We start from the raw sequence: 22993 nt of genomic DNA on the forward strand, positions 1-22993 counted from the left end.
TTTAAGAGGAGGTTAGATGAACACCTTGCTGGGGTCGTTTGACCTCAGTACTCTTTCCTGCCATGGCAGGGGGTCGGATTTGATGTTCTGCTCACGTCCCTTCTGACCCTACAAACTATGAAACTATGAAGAAAAGATTGAAATGTTTATCACTTGGGCACATACTGAACTCTTAATGAAAAGGAAGCTAGCAGACTTGCATGGACTGGGACTTCTATTATTCCCAAAACTATAGGTCAGAACCTAAAGCTGATTCTCAACCAGTATGCTATACCAATGACATGCTTTTAAGATTGTCATGGGATACCATGCAATGTTAGCACTGTTGTGTGGACAACCATCTACACTTAATTCACAGGATAAACCCAGAGATTTCAAATAGGAATCCAGTGTCAAAAAACATTCTGACCTCTTGTGAGCCTTCTGAGTCCTTTTTGTTTGTTTTTTTTAAATATGGAAAATAATCGAGTGAAAGCTTAGAGCTCGTATTTTTGAGGGGTACCTTGAGTCTAACAAGATTGAGAACCACTGACCTAGAAAGACCAAACGGGGTACAACGGAAACAGTGCTACTCAGAAAGAGCGAATGAGTGAGTGCAAGACAGAAGAAGACTATGAGTGTCTACACCAGCAGTTCCCAACCTCGGGTCGCGACCCAAATGAGGGCTGCAATGGCAATACTGGCAGCACTGCACATAAAGGATGATCCACGCCACTTGCCAGGAGCTCCTCTGCCCCAAGCCGCTGCACTCCACTCCCAGCAGTGGGTTGTAGCAAAAAAAGGTTGGGAATCACTGGTCTATACCCAACAGTCTCAACATTAAGTTTCTCCACACACACACACATACACACACACACAAAACTGAGTTCTGATCTCTTCTTTACCATCACACACAAAATAGGATTTATGAGTTAATCGACCCTCCTTGAAACCATATGCTTAAAAGGAATAACAGTCTGTGAGGGGAATAACTGGTAGATATATTCCAAACCTTTTATTACTATTATTATTAATTTCCCTCACTGCTGAAGTACATGCACCCTTCAAGCCTGTAGATGTTTTCTGAAAATTGCCACTTGAAACATCAGGTCTCTGCTGGCAGCCCACAGATGAAACTGATAAGTGAGAACTAATTCTCAGCTGCTGGCCCCTGGCTGCCTTTCCACCCCTGTTTTCCTGGGGAGGAAGGTCAAACCAAATCAAAAAGACATCAGTACAAGTTTTAAAATGCCTTGAAAACCTTACGTGTTCTTTTTATGGATCTGACATTGATTTACATGGTATTCAGGGCCAAAAAAAGGAATCGGCACCTACAATTAACAAGTGTTCTGACTCCTTCAAGTCATTTCCATGGAAACAGGCTGGCAAAAACAAGCTAGACTTTTAAAAGCTGCCTGCTTTTCAGAAATTCACTCTACCTTGTTTTTGCGGATCCCAACTCTATTGTCATAGAAATAGGAAAAGAGACAGAACTAGTACCCTAGACTTGAAACTTGGAAGTCTCATTTGTTAACTTGTTTGGCTGACTTTCAACTGAGCCCTGCAGATGTTAGTAACCTCCAAGGCCAACACTGCTCTTCTCCTGCGAGCACTTCAAGACCAGGAAAAAAATAAAACAAGACTCTCCTTATGGATGAGGACATATTTGCATTCATGTGTATTTACTCGGGTGTTGCAGAAAGTGCTTTAATAGCCCAACCCAAAGCCTACCTGAACTCAAAGCAGAGTCTTCCCATTGATTTCAGTGGTCTTTGAATCAATCCATGAAAGGAAGCAGTGCCTTCAAATATACGTGTCAAGTGTAACACCATCATTGACACTGATAGTTGAAGACTGACCCTTTCACCTGAGGGATCTTTTATAACCAGGTCCTTACATTGCATCCTTGCCTAGGTAACAGAGTAAACTTCAGGGTTTTCTGTTTCCTTTCCCCCTTCTCCTGTATTTACCAGACTTATTTTAAGCAAGTAATAGAAAAATGACTGCTAGAAATATTCTAGAGTCTTTTCAAGGTAGGAAGTTTTTTCAGCATCATTAATTCAGTCTACTTGTGGAATTGAAAAAGCAGAACATTGCCATCTATTTCAGGAAGTTTTATGTCCATATTATTCAGCTCTTTCTAAGGCACCTTATTAAGTGATCTTGATAATGAAAATAAGGTTTATTTATAAGAAAAGGTAAGATGTAATAGGCAAATGCATAAAACTGCACTTTTAATATCTTAGCAGCGTGATGCAGCCTGATGAAACCTTGAATTGTGACATTCAACAGTTAATAAAATCTGTCAAATGCCGAGAGAGAGAAGAGAGAATAAGTTATCTTTCAGTTAATCAGAAAAAGAGTATGTTAGATACTTTAAATAATTAAGGATATTAAAAATGCATTGCCAAATGCTTATCGTTAACTAGACTGGCAAAAGAAGAACAGGATATTTTACAGTGGTCTAAAAATAAAGATGTCTCAGGTATCTCTGATCACTCCAAGCATGCGTTAAAGATTTATTTCTCAGTAGATGGAGAAGAGGAGAAGCAGGGCGGTAGGGGCCAAATTGACAACATAACATACAGGGTTCACACCTACAGGGAGCAGGGGCAAGGGGCAGAATGTCAAGGACAAATCCGCAGGTGCAGCAGGAGACACAAAAGACAGCAAGGGGGATGGAACAGACAGAACAAGTGGAAAAGGAGGACAAAATGCAACATATGAAATCTCACCTCTAAGAAAGACTAGAACCTTAGAAATAGACAGGGAGGATGAATCAAAGCTTGCTGTTTCAGTAAGGGGGAGGAGGGACAAATGATGACCAGAAAACCTCAGTTTTATTCTTTTTGAGGTCAGCCATGAAAAATGTATCTATAAAAACATTCCTTTAGTATTTTATCTCCTCAAAGGAGCTAAGAAGCCAGCAGATCAGACTGTCAGAGTGTATAGGCATAGAAAATAGAATAGTTAGATTTTTTTTTTCATTAAAGGCCCTAAGAAAACTGTATTGTGAGGTACACAGGAGACTGATGACAAAGTTCAATAAGCTGTTTTAATTATCTATCCTGATGCATTAGTCCTCACAAAACACTGCTCTTATTATGAAAGGGTTGCAAAAGTGACATTAGTAAGAGTGTGCTCTCTTGGAACAATTAGTTTAACCTAATGAACAAATAGCTCACCTAATTAGCTCAGGAAAGTAAGAAGCATCTGTTTCACTCTGTAGTCAAAGACTAGACTAGAGAGAAATCTGCAGTGAACAGAAAGCCTGCCAAGGAAGGAAAATACGCTGATGAAATTGCAAATCTAGCTAAAAGGGTTTCTAATAACATTCAGCTTTTTTGACAAAGGTCATCTGCTTTTAACAGAAAAGGCAAATCTTCTTAAACACAGCAAAGCACACTGTTAAAAACAGTCTGATTTTTTTTTAACCTAAAATCTGCAGTAACATCTGAGCGCCAAATAATGCTACCAAGGGCCACAGAAATCATAGTGGAAGGTACTCAAGCATGGAGTAGGCAACTCCTTAATATATATAACCTGAGAACTTTAAGAGATTGAGAATTTTAAAAGTAACAAAAGAGATTTTGGAGCCGACAGACCAGGAACAGGGCCTGGTTAAAAAATAACAAACATCTCACGTTTGGCCTTTGCCCTTCCCGTGCACAGTTGCTTAGGAGCACAGAGTGCAGGGGACAGACAGAGATGAATCACTGGATAAATGCTTTTGGAAAGGCTTGACAACCAGGGTCATAGGACTGGGTTGAATGCCAGGCTAGGCAGTTCTTACTTATTCGTTTTTTTGTTAAGGTGGATTTGAGTTAATGCTACTGCCCCTCCCTCCCTCCTTCTCTCCCTGCTTTCAGGAAAAAAGTCATTACTGAGTGTGACCAGGATTGGTTTTATTCTGCTGAGTCATTCCACTAACTCCTAGCCACTTGGTGGCTGACAGAATTGAAATTACCAGTCATGGCACATACCTGTCTGACGAGAGCCAGCTGCATTGAGACGTAAAGGATGATTTGGTGGTCTTCAGGGGCCAGGTGATGTGCTCTTTAAGGACAACCAAACAAGAAAAAAAGGAAAGTGAAAAATCAGATTGTGCTTTTCATTGTTTCCTCTACCAGAAAGAAGCCACAAATGATGCATAAATTTTAGAAAGCATATTTCAAGAGGAATTCTACAAGTGCAGAGCATACAGGAGCATATGAATGCTCTGCTGGCTGAGCCAAGCTCATGAAACAAGCAAGCAGGAACTGCTATAAAATCTAGATGCTTGGCATTTTTATACAGCCAGATGCGAAGCTTCTATCATTTTTTAAAAAAAAACATGCTGACAATCTGCAAGAGATGATTTATGGCAGGATGTTTAGATACCTGACTATGACGGAGAAGAGGGAAGAGAGTGCAAATCATTTGCTCTCCATTCATGACCCACATACCTTTATGGCATTGTTTTAAGCAATTCATCCTAAATAAAAGCCTCAGGCTAACTACCTTCTACTATTTCACCCAAGGCACAGCAGCAATATCCTAATATTTGAATAAAGGCTCTGGTACAGGAAAGGGGTTGCTAACAAATAAAATGGCAATTTCCCCTCTTAGTGCTGTTGTTCTTACTATTTGGATTCAGTGAGCAAATAGCAGTCTGAAAATCAGCACCCCTGGCTCCCCAGTACCAGGTAGAATGCAAAATACATGGCTATTATCAGCCTGGAAGAGCTTTCAATCCAACTAGTCAAGACAGATTGAAGTTGGGAGTGAAATCACACAGAAAGAGAGCAAGTGACATGCCCAAAGACACGCACAGGTTAATGGCTGAGCCAAGAACAGAACCAAAGTCTCTCAATACCCAGGTCCGTGCATTACTCCCACTAGGCTCTGCTGCTGCTTCTCTGGCAGTGCATGTAATAAATGCCCCTCTACAGAACTACATGGAATAAGAATTTGTACTATCCTGAATACAAAGCTTCACTGCCAACACAGCTCAGTCTACACATTTGCAAGGCTTTACTTTTTGTTTTATTTAGGAATGGGCAGAGACTTCTAAACAGGCTCTCTCTATAACCACTGCCCCAGCCCTACAAAAGGAAGGAAAAATACAATAAATGGGTTTCACCCAAACCTGACCCATGGGTTTCCTTACAGGATTTCTGAAGGGTCTCTCAGATAACACTCTAAAATCTATTACCGACTCCATGCTGGCTAACAAACTCACCCTCCTCTCCCAGGTCTCTTTTACAACAATGCCCTTACCACAAGAGGGAAGGCTGATCATACTAAATAGATGTTTTCTAACTTTTTTGGGCTTTATTCCAAAGAAGAGGGAAGTCTGCACCTGTGCTACCCTGCCCGGAGGCAAGTGCAGTTGAAGAGTTTGTGAGGGAGAAATAAAAGACTGACAAGCCTGATGGCTAAGCACTGCCAAATTATTCATTCACTAATGAAAAGATTTAAGACTTGCTACAGGAAACACAAACCACACACTATGTCAATGGCAGTTACCACACATCTATAATCTTAGCCTGAGCTAAACTCTATTGAGCTGATGATTATAATGAATTGCTCCAAGACCGGCAAGTTTAATTTGGACAGAGTGTGCCCTTTATCTCTGTTGGTTTAGAACTGGCCTATGAACTCTTGGCTAGAATGATCCATACCAGTTCCAGGGATTAAGATGTGACACTGGATACATTATACTGCAATGTGTCACAGAGAGCTCAATTGATTTATTTATTTATTACACATAAACCTGAATGCAAGCCTGTTCTATCTAGGTTACTGGAAGAGAAGGAACTGTTCTTTTTAAAGTCCTTCTTATAAAGTCTGCAACAGCTCCTCTAACAATAGGCTAAAGGGCTAAAAAGAAAGGAAGTCATCTCAGTGTATGGAGAACAATGATTAACAATGGTTTGGGAAAGAAAAAGACCTGCTACTTTGTTTCTCATCTTTAAATGGTATTCAAACAACAACAAAAACAAGCTGGTGAAACAAGGCTTCCAGCCAAGAGATTCATGTTTAAGGATGGCCACAGGCTCCTACACTCTGGATTGGCAGAGCCTGCACGTACTTTGGAACTGAAAAACATGCAGACACTAAAGGGCACTATCTGGCTGACTTGCAGCACCCCTTGTCGGCTGTACTATGGATATGACTGGCTACAGGGTTGTCTGCTTCTTAGCTAGAGTTAAGATACCATGAAAATAAGTCACTGCCAGTGGGAAAGGTCAAAGGATAAAAATAAATACGGTTAAAAAAGCAATGCAGCACAGCAGTTACATCTAAATAGCACAGTACGGGAGATACTACATAGGAGTCAAGAACACATGTTAGTTAAAGTGACAGATCTACTCTGAAAAGTGCCAAAATGCACCTTGTTACCCTTCAGAGCAACATGAATAAGGATCTGGAGACAAGTCTGCTGACTTTAGTGACAAAAATAAGTTTTTACTGCCATATACTCCTATTACCACTTCAGAGCCAACAGAGCTGAGAGCGAGCATGCTAGATTCTGCTCCTTCTTGTGTGACACCAACAGAATTGTTAACTAAGCTCTAGTTACAGGATCAATCAGTTACATCTGTGCAGTCTCAGAATACAACAGAGCTGTCTTAGGTGTTATGGAGGACAGAATTTGACCTACAGAATTTTTGTTACTGGTGCCAATATGTGAGAAGGTAAGAAACAAGTCTGAGACAGATCCCACATTGAGCTTAGGTATCTTGACCATCACCTTAACATGGCTAAGATAGCTAGAGTTTGAGGCAACTAGTTAAAGAAAAATACCATCATTTTCCTTACACTTACTGAGATGTGCTGAACTTGGGACCTTGCAAGGTCCTTCTTGTTACCTAAACTGAAAATCAAAATCTTCAAAACTCCCACTCACTGCCACCCACTCCTCAAGGCACTGAAATCTATAGCCATTTAAGCTTTTGAAATTAAAGTTTGCCAAGGTACCTAAAAGTTCTGCTTCTGGGCAGTCCAGAAGAATCTCAGTTTTAATAGTGCTGAGTAGCTCAGCATCTCTGCCACCTAAACCCCATCAGGATTCATAAACTATACTTTCTTCCATCTGTTTTGGAGCTCAATATAGCAGACATTTTTGGAGCATGACTAGTGGACTGAACTCCATACAAACTGCTGGAGCAGCTACTTCTTTCAAACCACAGTGAAGGGAAGCGCAGTAGTATCACCACCATGCTTTTATATCACCTGTTTGAGCAGGGGCTGGAACTCTGGTATCCTCTCTCTTAAGGAAACACCCTAATCACTAAGTTATGTTTGCTCCATGTTCCTCTCTGGCCAACTGAATCTTCAATTCCTTTTATGCAAAAGTGAAACTACGTCAAAGTTGATAATTTTTCCGCCTACTTCAGAACAGCAAACAGCCTGGTAGTTGGGGAACTGTCCTGGATACACAGAATAGTAGGTTTGAACTCACCCACCCCCAAAAGCTGCATAGGGAATTGAACCTAGGTCTCTTCTCTCACCACCATCTACCTCCTCCTTTTGGTAGGAAGGGGTGGGAAAAGCCATCCTTGCTCATATTTTTGTTAAAAAAAAAAAAGAGGGGACAAGGGCAGCAGTCTTAGGAACCTACATTCAGGAAAGGATTATGGAATTTTAATCTGTGAATCTGGAGCCAAGGGAGGCATACAGAATAAAGTACCCAAGTATCGAAGAGTAATAGTATTTAAGAAATATCCAGGTCTTCATTGTTTTCTATTGAATGGGCTCCCAATTAAGCATGCTGACTGTTTTGGATCCTATACTGAGGATTCAGAATGCAATTTTTGCCTAACTCAGAAGTTGCAGATTCCTTTATGGGAGCCAGATGCCCAAAGTCTCTTGGTGGATCTTGGGCATAATCCTCATGTTTGGCTTATTTTTAAGTTGTAAGTAGCTGTAAGCAGCCAAAGGACTCTTCTCAAGGAGTTGGCTTTTGACATTCCCCAAACGATCCACTATATTCTTGCAATCAGTGGACTGGTTTAGAAGAATGACTGCCAGCATCTAAAAGACTTGTTAAACAGTCAGACACTGAAGCATGTTGTAGAGAATGAAATCATTTTTAAAGGGAATTATTTTGGCTTCACATAAAAAGGGACACAAATATCAGTCAGGTTCTCACCTCTCCAAAGTCTGAAGTGCTTTCTTGTGTAATTCATCTTGATTGCACTTCAGGGTAGCTGCAGGATAAGACACAAAGTTACTGAACCATTGAACAAAGAATGCTTACAGTACATTCTAAAAAACATAGCACAAAGCAACAGAAGCATATCAGCACCTGTATATATGGCTGTGAAAAGGCCAATAATGTTTTCAGTCAGACAAGACATAGAAAAAAAGAAATCTTTTTGTTATAACTAGGTCCACCTCCCATTACAAATATTTGGAATGCAAGTCTGAAATGTTCACATTAAATGTGCTGTACATAATGGAGACTTTTTTTAAAACTAGAAACATGGGACAGAAACCAAATCCCAACAGACAGAGCACTGTGACCAGGTCCTCAGGCAATATGGCATTCCTTCTAAAACAACTGCAGCTCATTAAGCTGCTCTATGTTATGATATGTTAAATGTGGTTTATGGCCCCTAGTTGCTGCCCTTCCTTCCTTGCGGTACCCTAGAGTGTGTCAGGTGTTATCTCGGAGCACCTAAGAGCTGGCTCATTAGGTTCCATCTTCATTCTGTAATGAATTCAAAGCAAGTAAAAATAAAAACAATGAGAACGTTGAGGATCTTTGGGACCCAGTAAGAAACAAAGCTATAAAGGTGTGTATGTGTGCAAGGGCTGGCAAATGGATGAAGTAACCAAGAATTAGAAAGAGGGGCTAGAGGGGTGAAAGACAGATGCAACAACTGTATCACTAGCACAGGATATCAATACCAGCTGCAACTCCTATGCCTGCATGATTCAGGCAAAAGGTAGTAAAACCCTTCCAACTTTAACCCTGCTTCTTTCAGAGTCAAAATTAGTGCAATTTAGCTTGCTTGTATACTGCAAGCTCTTAAAGATCCTATTCACATAACACTCCCAAGCACAAATCCCCTTCCTCCTTCCAAAGCACCTAAAATGTATGCTTGTCCAAGCCCTAAGAGCAATTAATCTAAGATTCATAGAAGTAGGGTCGGAAGGAACCTTGTAGATCATCAAGTCTGACAACCTGCCCCGGGCAGGACAGAAAACCAGGCTCAAATGACCCCAGCCAGGTAGACGCCAAGCCTCCTCTTAAAGACTCCCAGGGTAGGAGCCATCACCACTTCCCTTGGAAGTTGGTTCCAGATCCTAGCCGCCCTGACTGTGAAGTAGTGTCTTTGGATGTCTAGTCTAAACCTACTCTCTAACAACTTGTGGCCGTTATTCCTTGTTACCCCAGGGGGTGCTCGGGAGAACAAGGTCTCTCCCAAACCCTGCTGGTCCCCCCTAGTGAGTTTATAGATGGCCACCAGTTCCCCCCTCAGCCTTCTCTTATGAAGGCTGAACAGGTTAAGGTCCCGTAGCCTCTCTTCGTAGGGTCTGCCCTGCTGTCTCCGGATCATGCAGGTGGTCCTCCTCTGGACCCTCTCAATGCTGTCCACATCCCTCCTGAAGTGCAGCGCCCAGAACTGAACACAGTACTCCAGCTGCAGCCTGACCAGTGTCGCATAGAGGGGAAGGATCCTTGGCCCTGCTTGAGATGCATCTGTGGATGCACAACATGGTACGGTTAGCCCTACTGACTGTGACCTCACATTGTCAGCCCACGTTCATCTTGGAGTCAGTAATGACTCCAAAATCTCTTTCTGCCACCGTGCTCTCGAGAAGGGAGTTTCCCAGCTTATAAGTATGCTGCTGGTTCCTACTGCCCAAGTGCAGCACTCTGCACTTGTCAGTATTGAAACCCATCCTATTTTCGTTAGCCCACCCCTGTAACCTGTCCAGGTCCTGCTGTAATTTGTCCTTCCCTACTAGCATGCCCACCTCACCCCAAATCTTGGTATCGTCAGCAAATTTAAACAGGCTGCTGTTTAATCTTTACTGGATACTAAAGAGGATCTACACTGAAGAATTAAGGAGGCTTGCTTTGTTAGAATCTAAACCACCTGCACAATAGGACAGGGTGTCTGAAAGCACTGTTCTCTATTAAGGTGGCCAAGTCATACTGTTTTCCAGTCCCCAGAATCCTCGTAATAACAGTGGTTTCTTGGTATGAGACACAAATGTGCGAGCTGTTGATGAATAGTGTGAAGCAATAATTACTGTTTAGCAATTACTGAACATCAATGTATTCATTTATCTGGCTCTCCATGACTTCAGATGATAGAAGTGGTAGAAACCAAATGACTGAAGGGTATATGGCAGGGCTGTCCAACTGATGTGCAGCCTGCAAGGCGTTATATATTGCCACTCAGCCACTGCTCCCCCCCCCACAATTTCTTTGGCTGCACAAGCAGACAGGTCTCTGGATTCCTCCTCTATTTGGTTTCCCTATCCCTGCCCCAGGTGGTGGGCTGGGGTGAGGCAGTGCAGCATGGTACAGCCCACAATGCTGGCGCCATAGCACAAAAGGTGAGAGGCAATGGTGGAGCCTATAGGCAGAAATCTTAGGGTAAGGCAGGGCAGTGCAAAGAATCCTAACAGGCATAATCCAGAGGTATGATGTAAAAAGACAGAAAGGATTTTTGCTCATCTCAAAATTTCAGATAACCAGTTTCTTCTGAGTTTCTAAGTTCAAATGTGCCATTCTCTAAAGCTCTGTCCAGTGTAGTGAAAAAGCAGAACATGGATGAGTTTGATAATACCATGATGGAAGCATTTTCTAAGCTAACATGGTTATCAAAATAGGGCTGAAAGGACTGTTAAAGCTCTTCTCCAAGACCTTCCAACAACTCTTCAGCACTCTGCTTTCCTGCTAGTCTTCAGATGCAAAAAAACTGCGAAGTGATTATGCCACAAGACATTATGGCAAAGATTTGATAAGAAAATTGTTTCGTTATTTTGCTAACAACAAGCTTGAAAGCATCACAAAATGAGCTGTTTAAATAAATGCCTGGAACACTTCACCCTTCATGTTCTCCTCCAGAAAGACTAAAAATTCAGGTGTACTATCAGTTACTGCAAGTCAAGAAACGAGAGAAAAATTAAAAGGAAAGACTAAAAGGATTAATGTTGACATCAGTTTAAAATGGCTAATAAGGCTTTAAAATGGATTTAGTAATGGCTACAAGCATTTAGTAATGGCTACAGCATCCAGGAGAAAAATGTGATCTCATACCTCACTTATGAGAGAATCACAGAATGTTGTTAGAGATGTTATCCATGATTTGGAGACAGAAAAAGCATGTGCCACGTGCTCAGGCAATGAAAATAAAATAAAGAAGTTTAGAAAATGTATTGGGTGCAATCCTCCCTGCACCTGAATTATACTTGAATAGTTCAGCCTACTATTTACTGCATTCACTCAAATCTAAGATGACCTTGAATTTAAGACGCCCCACCAGTAACTAGATTCTATACATGGAAACTTTATAAATTTGTTATAATCTTCCATGTATAGAATCTAATTATTGAAGGGCCATCTTTACTTCAAGCCCCCTCCCACCACTGCTACGGGGGAAGGCAAACAGCTGGGATGGGGAAATCAAACAGCTTTTCCCCTGCTTGTGCCTGCCCCTCTGCCTGCTCCCCCTGCCCCCTCTGCCTCTCCTCCCCCATACCCTCTCCTCCTCCAGCCTGTGCTTTCTCCCTCTCCTCCCCTCCCCCCAGCCTCTTCTCCCCTCTTACCCCTGCTCCATGCCTGCAGGCTCCATCCCCATTCTAGCCTGGGGCATGGAACGTGGCCCTAGCCCAGCCCCCATAGCTAGGGACCTACAGAAATCACAGCAGAAGTTCACCGCATAGCAGTTCGTTTAATCTTGCAGTTTCCCCTCATGGCTCCCCCCCTGTGTTAAATGGGAGAAAACACCTTGTCTTAGAATCGAGTAAATACAATATCTCTCACCTAGAAAGTATCACCAGGTAAAAGTATGCTGTGGAGTTTCAGAACCTCTTTCATAACTAACCAACTTTGAGGCTGATGGTTGAGAGGAAAATAAGGAGAGACTGGCATGCCTTATCCTGAGAAGCAGCACCACACTAACAGGACTATGCTGCTTCTGGTACCGGAGCTAGCTCAGATATCTACACAGCACTGCATTATGCCATGGCATTGGTGATGTGTTGGGTCGGGGGTGGGGGGGGCAGAATAATGTGCCTCCCCATATTTCTGAGTCAATGGCAGGACACAGGCACAGGCTGCAGCCTGGCTAGAGCCAAAGCCTGGCAGCAGCGCAAATTGTGCTGCCCCACTATGGTGGCAGCAGAGCTGTGCCCCCACACTGGTAGCACTTATGCATTGCCTATGTGCCATGGAAATAGAAAAACCTCTAGCAGAGCTCTTGGATGTTTATAGGTTTTAGATCATGTCATCTACTGTAGCTCCACTTGATGCAGTATAGTTCAAATAGAATCTAGTTTTCTCTGCCTAGCTGCCAATAGCATGCTGAAATCTGAGCTGGCAATGAGGAAGGCGTGTGAACAAAACACACAACCTAGTTCACACAGAGAAAGATTAAACTTGTGAAAACAACTGAAGCTGGTTTCAAAAGAATGTTACACATTATTGGCTGAAGATACAACTGCCACAGCGGAGATGTCCCAGTGGAAATGTAGCTTAATCTGAATTACAACAAAACAACCCCTGCCTTCCCCAAATAAAAGTGAAAAGTGGTTCAGAACAGCTATGGAACTGTTCTATTACTAACAGCTATAATGCCCAATTCCAAATACAAGAGTCTCAGAAAAGCAAGTGGCTGAAACAGGGCCAACAAAGTTATCTTGATGCTCTTTCCTTTCTTTTAGTACTTAAGCCTATGATTGCAAAGGAGTCTGTGTTGAATTTCTAACATTTTGAGCAATGAAACCCAGGAATTAAATGCTAGAAGACAAACGGCTGAATTCAAAACGTTGATTTTGAAAAAAACTTTTACATTTATACAGTCACCTCAACATGAACTGAATGCATTTTTAGCATATTTGGATTAGTTTGGGAGGAAATTTGTAAAAGCCTGGGTGCTAAGAAACTGAATATATTGGGATAAAATGTAATAAATTTGTACCTAATGGCAGATACAAGAGGGGAAGATCTTAGTAATGAGTAGACTGGGAATACACTTACTATGTTCTTGTGTTTTTCTGTCAGAACTGCAAACTCTTAAAATCACAGATCATATATTTACATAATTGGGTAACACAGAGAGAGATATGAAGTCAATTGTACAGTTGAGTGTTTGTGTTCCATTTCACAAAACGTATATAGTTTTTCCTCCCCCATTTCCTTTTTCCCTAGAATAAACAGAAGTGGGATGTTTGGGGGTTGGGAAAAGTCAAAACATTTTGTTTAGATCAATGCATTACACTGGTGATGCATATGAACAACCAGCTAAGTGAAAATCATCTGTATTAGGAAGGTCCAGCAGACTAATAAAGACAGCACAGGTAGGGGCACAGGACATTTATAAACATACTTTTTTGTCCCACGACTCTCTGGAGATCCGATGGGTTGCAGCAGACTTGATTAATCAAGTCTGCTCTGCACATGAACTGATATACAACTGCATGCAATGCAGCACAGTGTGTAAGTCGCAAAATGCAGCGCACAGAAAATGGTGACAGTGTGCTTTTGAACTAAAACACCTTCAAGGTGTTTTAATTCAAAAGTGTGCTGCTGCCATTTTCTCAGCACTGATGCACATTTTGCCACTTATACAACTGCATGCACCGCAGTGCTGGACACTTTTAAAAGCGCCCGGTGCTGCGGCACAAGCAAATGCCCACAGAGCCCAGAGCTTCTGTTGATGGTCCAAAACCTCAGTGTACATTTCTTTAACTGTCAGGCTGCAAAATAAGACTTTACATCTGTCCCAGAAGAAAGCCTTTTGTCCTGGGATTCTATAGCCATATAATTCCACTGATGCACCTGAAGTCCCTCTGAAGTGGGATAAAAGGTACTAATGTTTTTCCCCCAGGATGTGGCTGTATGCATCTGTCAGGTTACTGTGCTTTTTCCCAAGATGATCTGGCCAGGCTGTGTGCTCTCGCTAGCCACCTACTGGCAGAGGAGCAGCAATGCAACCTGGAAAAGAGACTTTTAAATGACTGTGGCATGCCTAATTTAATCCAAGTCAAACACTGGGATAAATCAGGACTGCCTCAGACAAGATGTTTATTTACATCCTTAGGCTACAACTCTCGTAAACAACTTAGTGACCCAAATCTCATTTTCAAAAATGCCCTAGGCACTCTGGATATAGACATGCATGTTACAGTGAAGGCACGGACAGAAGTAACCACCAAAATGTTTCGAAAGAATGGGTGTACACGCGCAGCTGAAGTGCTCCAAAATACTATCTTTTGGAAGTATTTCAGTTCTTTTTATGTGTGTATGGGGGATGAAGGGAGAGCAGGGTGGATAGTGTGTAGGCTCACTGACACTCTACAGCTGCCAGGTCCTGCTTCCCTGATGCTGGCTGCTCCAGCACTAGGGATCAAACACTGCCCCCAAGGCCAGGCTCTTCAGCCCCAGTCCACTTTACTCCTCATCTCTGGCAAGAAGAGGAATACAGGAGGTAGAGGGAACTGGGGCTGGAGAGTCAGAAGCCTGGCAGCAGAGAGCTGGGGAGCCCCTCCCACAGCTCCTCCAGAGACATCCTCCACCCCTTCTCTAATGGCTGCATTTTGAAATACTCTAGAGCCATCACATGGGTCACACACGCCCTCAGTTGAAATATTTCCTTTCTGAAGCATTTCCAAGTGTGTTTCACTTGGAAATGTTTCAAAAGGGACTTACTTCTATGCACACCCAGAGTTACAAGGGAAAGGGACATAGCATGAGTCAGCTGCTACGTTACCACAGTAACTGTCCATATGCCTGCTTTCTCCTCTCAGGAAGTGAAATTTGAATGGACATTTACCCCTCTTAGTCAAACAGGGGTATGTCACTGCAGAGGGTAAGGTAGGACAAAAGGATAACTGCCCTGGGGCAACCAACATGCACTAAGTCTCTGCCCCCTTTTAACTCATTCCATTTTCCTCATTCATCCAGACTGTTCAGAGAGTAAGTCTTATAGATACAGTCCATAGGACTTTTGTGCTTAAGTGTCAGATCTCCAAAAGTACCTAGACTCCTTTTAAAAATACAAGATATGTTTGTTCAATGGCTTTGAAAATGTTACCTTAATTGAGTTTCCTATATACTGCAGCCCTGCATTCTTGTTACTATATATCAAATATGAAAGAATGCAATTTGAATATTGGTCTCCAGATAAGCAATTTAGAGCTGGTTCAGTGCCTGCAGCTTTTTTACATTAGCTTGTGCCCTCAATACACTAGGTATAAGATATTCTGGAAAGCTTGGGAAACATTTCCAAGTCTGTCCCTGATCTGTGGTAATATATCTAAAGTTCTCAGACGCAAAAATGCTGTTCTTTTTCTTCATTTCAACATTCCGAATATGCTTGAGGGGGAAGTCTGGTAAAAACCTAGGAAGATTTAACAATCAAGCAGCCACTACAAAAAGGACTTGCATTTTACAATGTATTCTGTGCTTGGTGATTTTTTCCATCCTTGTCAGGCCTTAAGGTCATCCCACTTTCTTTTGTCTTATATGAATTCAGCATGAGACCCAAGGGAAGCAGAGTTAGCCCTAACAGGCAATGTCAAAACTGGGACAGCAAGAAAATGTTTCAGCAGCAACCTATCAAAACAGAGTTCAGCCATAAACAAAACTACCCAGAGAAAAATCAGATCACACTGTGAGCAAAGCAAGATTGTACTTGCTGAGAATGAAGGAAAAATGGTGGTGTTATTCACTGGGTCCACAATACCCCCCTGCTCTAATGCATGTACAGTGACTTTTTTGGAAATTACTCAAAAGGGTTAGCAATGTTTTAATGATATTCAGAATGGTTCCCCCTCATCCAACTTCACTAAAGGAAGTCATACTGAAAAGCAAACAAGGCCATAGGGCAAAGTCTGTATGGCTCTTAAGCCTCCATCATATAAGATGTTACTAAACACATGATAAAGTAGAAGTTAAAAAAAGGAAGCCTAATCATTGCCAGAAAATATCTTGACATTCTCCTGTGAATTTTGTAAAAAGGCAGGTCAAGTGCTTCTGAAAATGTGTTAGCTAGCACTGAATCAGTCAGAAGTCAATTTAAATGTAAAGTTACAAAAGTTAACATTTTATACACACACACGTTACATTTTGTGGTCACATTTGTCATTATGACTCTGTTTATACGTGCACAGACCCCAAACAGACACATTAACATTTCTCAGTATAAAACAAGGGGATTATAGAGAAGTTCAGTTCTCCTTTTTTCATCTCCTTCAACTCTTACTTCTTTGTTATGATAAATGTTGTATTCTTCCTATGGCATTTCATAAAAATGTTCCTTCAGTACCGATTTGGCCTTTTCTGCTAAAATGCCATGATATTCATATATTTGTTACCAAATACATTTCACGGATTTTAAACCACTTTATTAAAAGATAATCTCAAAGAAGAAAGAATAAGAAATAAGCTCCCCTAAAAGAATTTGCCATTTGAAAATGGTGGCCCTCTAGTTTAAAAAAAAACAACAAACGTGGTCTGAGAACCAGAAAGTCCATCCTTTTTTTTTTATGGAATCCAGAAGCGAACTTGGATATAAATGCAGATCTGCAATAGGGAGTTATGCATTTATTTAAAGGGACATGCTGTATGTCAGAACATTCTGAAACCCCGTTAACCTCTTGGAATAAAAGAAAAAAAAAGTCTCAGGTTCCACAACAGAAGGCCTTAAAATCCTCATCGCTGTTCAGGACATATTTTCATCATCATTACAGAGTCCAACAGACTCTTCCACAACTTGACTCTTCAGAAGTCTATTAATAAAGTTTCAGCACAGAGGATATCTACACCTTACTATTTATTAATAGACAAAACTTCAACCTCTGAAAACAGTCTCTGGGATCCTGTACAATCTTAGAAACAAACTAAACAAAATCTGGGCACGTGGCCTTCAGGAACTAGGCCACTGTTCAGGACTCTTAACGTTTTAAGACACTTCGGAAAATAGGGGAAAGTTCAGGCTGGTAAGGACATAGGGCTATGGATATCAACTTTCTGAAAGGAACTAATTTGGGGAGGCGAAACAACAAAAGGAGAGAGATTGGGGTGTTGGCGTGAGGCTACAGCAGTGATGGTTGAAGGAATATGCGACAGGCATGGAGTTTTGGGGGAGATATCTTTTATTGGCTATTGTTTTACAGGGAGAAAGACTTATTTAACATATTACAAGCTATTGGAAGGGCTCTTCTCTGAATCTTTGCTCTTTGGATCCTATGTATATGGTTGGAAAATTGCAGTGGGTTGTACTGCTGAAGAATAGGATCTATTTGATGAAGACAACCAACAAGGAGGAGTGCTCTGTTGAAGGGCTGCCTGGGAAAGTGCTGTAGTCACTGACTACACTGCACAGCAAGATCTTCTGTAAATGACCTGCCTCAGGAACAACAAATTCCTTCCAACAAGCAAGTCCAAAACAAAGTGAATGTGGATGGATCTGGTGCAAAAGAGGGCACTGTGCAGCACAACTGGAACACAAGGAGATTCAGTCATTACTGAAACAAACTAGGTTGGAATACTACTAATGAAGTCCCGGCATAAATTAAGAAAGCTACTCCATGCTGCGGGTCTGGTGATAAACAGAGGTAGAAATCCTTCCTGATCCCTATGCAATGGGCTGTCAAATACTTTGCATCCTCATACACTGACTTTTCAGAGTCTTCATTCAATATTAAAACACAATGATCAGCATTCACTTAACACATCCAGTTCAAAGCTCTGTACAAACATATTTCCAGGTCGATATCCACTACACGCAGAGATTGTTTCCCTGGTCTCCTCCTGACCATTTCCCCCCAATGCCAGGAGAAGCAGAAGGACAGAAATCTAAGGAAATCAAGTGATTTCCTCAGTTCTACCAAGTCAGATTCAAGCCAAAAGTTGAGTGAAAGAGTTCATAGTTTCAGCCCTTAGACCATGCTTCTCTGAGATTTTCGAATAGGTAACAACATGTGAAAATATATAGGAAACTGGATTTTACTGTGCAAATAAATGACATCTGGAAAAATTATTACAAATATTCAATTAAAGTGCCACCCCACCCAAGAACTGTTAGCCAGAATAAATGCAACTTCTTCTCAAACTATCAGGAAACCTGATCAAAAGTTTATTTTTGCATTTAATAAAAAGAAAATTCCATGTTTTCTGTCAAAACAGATGTTCAGAAGCCAATGAAGAGTCTCCCTGGGCCCAGCAGTTTGATTACCTTCCATGATCTGCCACAGTTTAGCCTTTAATAAATTTCTGTTGCATGTATTGAAGACTTAGAATGGCTGCTTTATGTACAATGTAAGATAATTTACCATCAGTAGCTTGAAGACTGTATGTCAGCCCCAGAGCCAGATAACCCTTCGCGAGGAACTCTCCAGTAGCCTCACCTAGTTCTATCACTATCTTGGCGAAACGTTCTCCTTCCTCCAGCTGTAAGAGAGCAGGTAAAATGAGAAACAAAATTACTTGCATTATCTCCAGAGTCAAAAAGTTAGACAGTAACAAAGACAACTGCAGTCTGTTATAAACTACCAGAGTCCCATCACAGGTTGTTGGACTTTTAGGAATTACACACAGGTTTTATAAGACTTTAAAATAGCAAGCAGACTTTATATAGCAAGAAGGAGATATAGGCCCAGATTATCAACAGAGCTCCGCAACCAAAAGTAAGGCCAAATTTTCAAAATTGCTCTGTTCACACTTGAGCAATGGAACAACTAGCCACATTTCTAAGTGGTTCAATACACTGGGTGAATGGGAGATGTGTGGGTTTGCAAATGCTTAGGGAAGCAACATCACTGGCCAACTGAGAAAAGGCATGCTTCAGGACACTGCTGGATGGCAGCCGTGGGATCAGTCAGTCATCTGATGCTCTTCTCTGGGTTACTATGACCAAGGCATCACCCGTACTTGGTAGAGCAGTAGAATCACGTGGTAGAACACAAACTCCAAATGTACTTAGAGATACTGGAGGTGATGACAGGACACTTTACCTTGTTCTAATATCTGCCTCAGGACAGGCACCATTCATATTTTAAAATAAGAACACTAGGGCTCTCTGCTCTTTATGTACAACCAGACCACTAGCTTGCCTGTTCTTACAAGCATACATTCTCATATTTACAAACATTTGGCTTTGCTGCTGTAAAGACCACAGGCATCTCTCCTTCCTTGTTAAAATTAAAGAAAGAACCCTTTCCCGTTGCCTTTGAAGTGATGCCTGGGTTTAGCATACTATGACTGCAAGCAAGCTCCTCCTCCTCAGGACCCAGATTAAGATGCTGCACTGTCACCAAACCTGTGCGAGAGTTGTACTTAGTATTATAAGGATACACTTCTATGAAGTGCTAAGCACCTTTAAATGCTACAGGCTTTAACAGGAATTGAAGACACTTATGTCCCCTCTTAACAGCCTTTTCCACAAGCTAAACATGCCTAGCTCCTTCAGCCTCCCCTTGTATGACTTGCTTTCCAAGTTCTTTATCATCTTTGTTGCTAGCCTCTGGACCCTCTCTAACTTCTCCACATCCTTTTTAAAACGTGAAGCCCAGAACTGCACACAGTATTTCAGATGAGGCCTAAGTAGTGCCGAGTGGAGAGGCACTACCACCACCTGTGTCTTGCACCTAATGCTTCTATTGATGCAGCCCAAAACCACGTTCAACTTATGTGCAGCTGTATCACGCTGCAGACTCGCATCGAGTCTGTGACCTATCAAGACTGCCAAATCCTTTCCCACAGCGCTGCCATCCAGACAGGTTTCCCATTTTATTTGTGCTTTCGATTATTCTTCCCAAGGTGTAGTACCTTACATCTGTCTGTACTGAACTTCATTCTGTTAGCTCTAGCCCAGCTTTCCAATCTGTCGAGAACCTTCCAAATTGCACTGACATCCTCCAATGTGTTCACAATCCTTCCCAGTTTTGTCGTCTGCAAACTTGCTCAAGAAGCTTTCTGTGCTAGCATCCAAATCATTAATAAGCATGTTGAACAGCACTGGGCACAGGATGGACCTCTGTGGGACTCCACTCAAAACCCCCTGCCTTTCTAACATGGACCCATTACTAATTACCTTTGCTTGCGGCGATTGAGCCAGTTACCTATCCACCTTAAAGTAGTTTTGTCCACCCCACATTTCTCCAATTTACTTATGATAAGGTCATGTCAAAAGCCTTCCTGAAGTCCAGATACACTGTATCCACAGAATTCCCTTCATCTACCCAAGTACTTACTTTGTCAAAGGAGGAAAGAGCAGGTTTGTTTGACACTTTGTTTTCTATAAATCCATGCTGACTGCTTGTGATCTGCCTTTCCTCCCCCAGATTTTTGCAAAAGGCCTTCCTCAGGACATGCTCCAGTAACTTCCTAGTTAGAGATGAGGCTAACTGGTCTCTAGTTCCCCAGGTCCTCCTTGTCTTTTTTTTAACTGGCACTACACTGCCCTTTTACAGTTGTCTGGCATGCAGCCTGTCTCACAACACCATACAGATTGTTTCAAAGGGCTCCAAGATCTTCTCTGCCAATTCCTTCAGTACCCTAGAAGTTCTTCTATCCCTGCTGACCTGAATTCACTCAGACCAATCAAAAGCTCTCTGACCAACTCTTTTGTTACCTCATCCCTCAGCTTGTCTCTTTTTTAACCAAATAATGCTTATTATGTGTCTGGCTGCAGCCTAATTTTTTTGTGAACACTAAGGCATAGTAGCTGTTAAGTAGCTCTGCCTTTTTTGCATTTTCTGTTAGGAGTTTTCCCTGGCCTGTTAACAGAGGATCCACAGATTCCTTGGTCCTTCTTTTCTTTTTCTGGCCACAGAACCTCTTCTTGTAGTCCTTAACCTGCTTTGCCAGGTGCAGCTTGTTCTTCCCGATTTTATTCCTGCAAGTTCTTACTATTTCCTAGTATGCCTCTTTGGTGATCTGCACACTCTTCCATTGCCTGTATAATTTCCTTTTGCATCTGAAGCACTTAAGAAGCTCCTTGTGCAGTCACATTAGTTTTTTTTGCCATTCCTCTTGTGCTTCTACCATGTTGGGAGAGCTTCTTGTTGGACTTCCAATACTGTGCCCTTCAAAAGCTCCCAGCCTTCCTAGGCACCTTTATCCTTCACAGTCTGTCTTTCCATGGCACTCTGCATATTAGCTCCTTGCATAGGACAAAATCCACCTTTTTTGAAATCTAGCATCCCAATTTTGCTGACCTCATGCTTTCCCCATCTCAGGATCTGGAATTCTATCACATCATGATCACTTCCTCCCAAGTTACCCATCACTTTCACATCCTTCACCCGTTCTTCTGTTGGTCAGGATAAAATTCAAGAGAGATGATCCCCTAATTATATCATCCACTTACTGAAACAGAAAGTTGTCCTCCACACAAGTTGATACCAGCTTGACATTATCTTCGGCTGCATTATTTTTCCAACAGATGTCCGGAAAATTGAAGTCTCCCATCAGTACCACAGATTTGTAACCTGCTTGAAGAGTGCCTTATCCACCTCCTCTTCCAGATTTGATGGCTCCACCATTATACTGGTGATGCATTATTCATCTTCATCCAAATGCATTTTTCTTTGCTGTCTTCTTCCCCCTGAACCAGGGAACAAGCGTGTGTGTTTTTGATGTACTAGGCAACACCATCACCTTTCTCTCCCAACACTGTCCTTCCAAAACAGAGTGTAATCGTCATTGTTGACATTCCAATCATAAAGCTGTCCCACCAGGTCTCACTGACGCTGATCAGATCATCTATCTTTTCACAGGCTGCAGCTTCCAACCCATCTTGTTTATTTCCCATACTTCTCGCCTTTGTATACATTTGGAATTGAACCAGTTTAGGGGAAAATATTAAAAGACCTAAATTAAATGACTTTTTTTCTCCTAGGACTCAGCCTCACAAAATCTCAGCAGCTCAGTTTCTCCTTAATACCCAAATGAGACCCTTTAGGGAAGCAGAGTTTACCAAGAATCTAGCAGCAGACCAGAAATTTCCATTCTGCAGTGATCCCTTAATGGTCTGAACAAAATCTATTTCAGTTAATACAGTATTCTGTCAGGGTGTTTTTTTTCCACTTGCCTGATTTGAAGACAGTTAACTGTTACATATCAAACTATGTAAAGTGTAAACAAAAGATACAAAACACAAGGAAATCCTTTTTGGAAATGCAAAAAAGTAGTAAAAGCACAAAAGGGAAAAAGCAGTCCTCCTATTGCGCAAAGGCAATTCCTTACTTGTAAAGTGCCACACAGGCTTACCCTTGTAAAAAATCGTCTGATGAATCTGGATAGAGACGCTCCCTTTTGCTGTATATTTTAGTTCAGGCTTAATAGCAATCACCCTCTTTAAAGGTCTATCCCAAAGCCCAATGACATCAGAAGGGAGACACACAATGGCTACAGCCAGGCTTGAATGAAGCCCTAGAAGGTCCTATCATACTGGACAGATCTAAGTCATCCTCTTTTATCACCCTAATCCAGAAGAACACTTAAGTGCATGAGTAGTGCATGAGTAGTACTGATTTCCGTAGGCTGGATCATGTGATTAAATGTACGCATGCACTTAAGTGCTTTGCTGGACTGCGGCCTGAAGGAATGGAATCAGAAAATAGCACAACACGCAAGATGGAAAAAATTATTCTCTCAAGACACAACAATTGCCAGTGGATTAATAAACCCTCTTTCTTCCCTAGAGGGGAATCATGTTCTTACTTCCTTTTCTTCCCTATGCTCACACACTCTCCTTCATTCCTCCCTTTCATTTTCTTTATTCCTTGCTACTCTAAGATCCACATTTGAACTAACCCAAAAGCAATAAAGGCACAGGGA

At 41.8% G+C, this 22993-nt stretch overlaps 1 protein-coding gene across 1 annotated transcript in view; it reads right to left on the minus strand.

The window, feature by feature from the left end:
- The window catches only part of TTC7A (tetratricopeptide repeat domain 7A), a 280715-nt gene that overhangs the window by 148479 nt on the left and 109243 nt on the right, over positions 1-22993 (minus strand). The window contains exons 11-13 of the mRNA XM_019516313.1: positions 18484-18601; positions 8117-8174; positions 3963-4035 (exon numbers count right to left, since the gene is read on the minus strand). Coding sequence (XP_019371858.1) covers positions 3963-4035; positions 8117-8174; positions 18484-18601 — 249 coding nt within the window. The remainder of the gene's footprint in view (positions 1-3962; positions 4036-8116; positions 8175-18483; positions 18602-22993) is intronic.

Source organism: Gavialis gangeticus, unplaced genomic scaffold (assembly GCF_001723915.1).
Source record: "Gavialis gangeticus isolate Ggan-Ray unplaced genomic scaffold, GavGan_comp1, whole genome shotgun sequence".
Taxonomy (NCBI): Eukaryota; Metazoa; Chordata; order Crocodylia; family Gavialidae; genus Gavialis; species Gavialis gangeticus.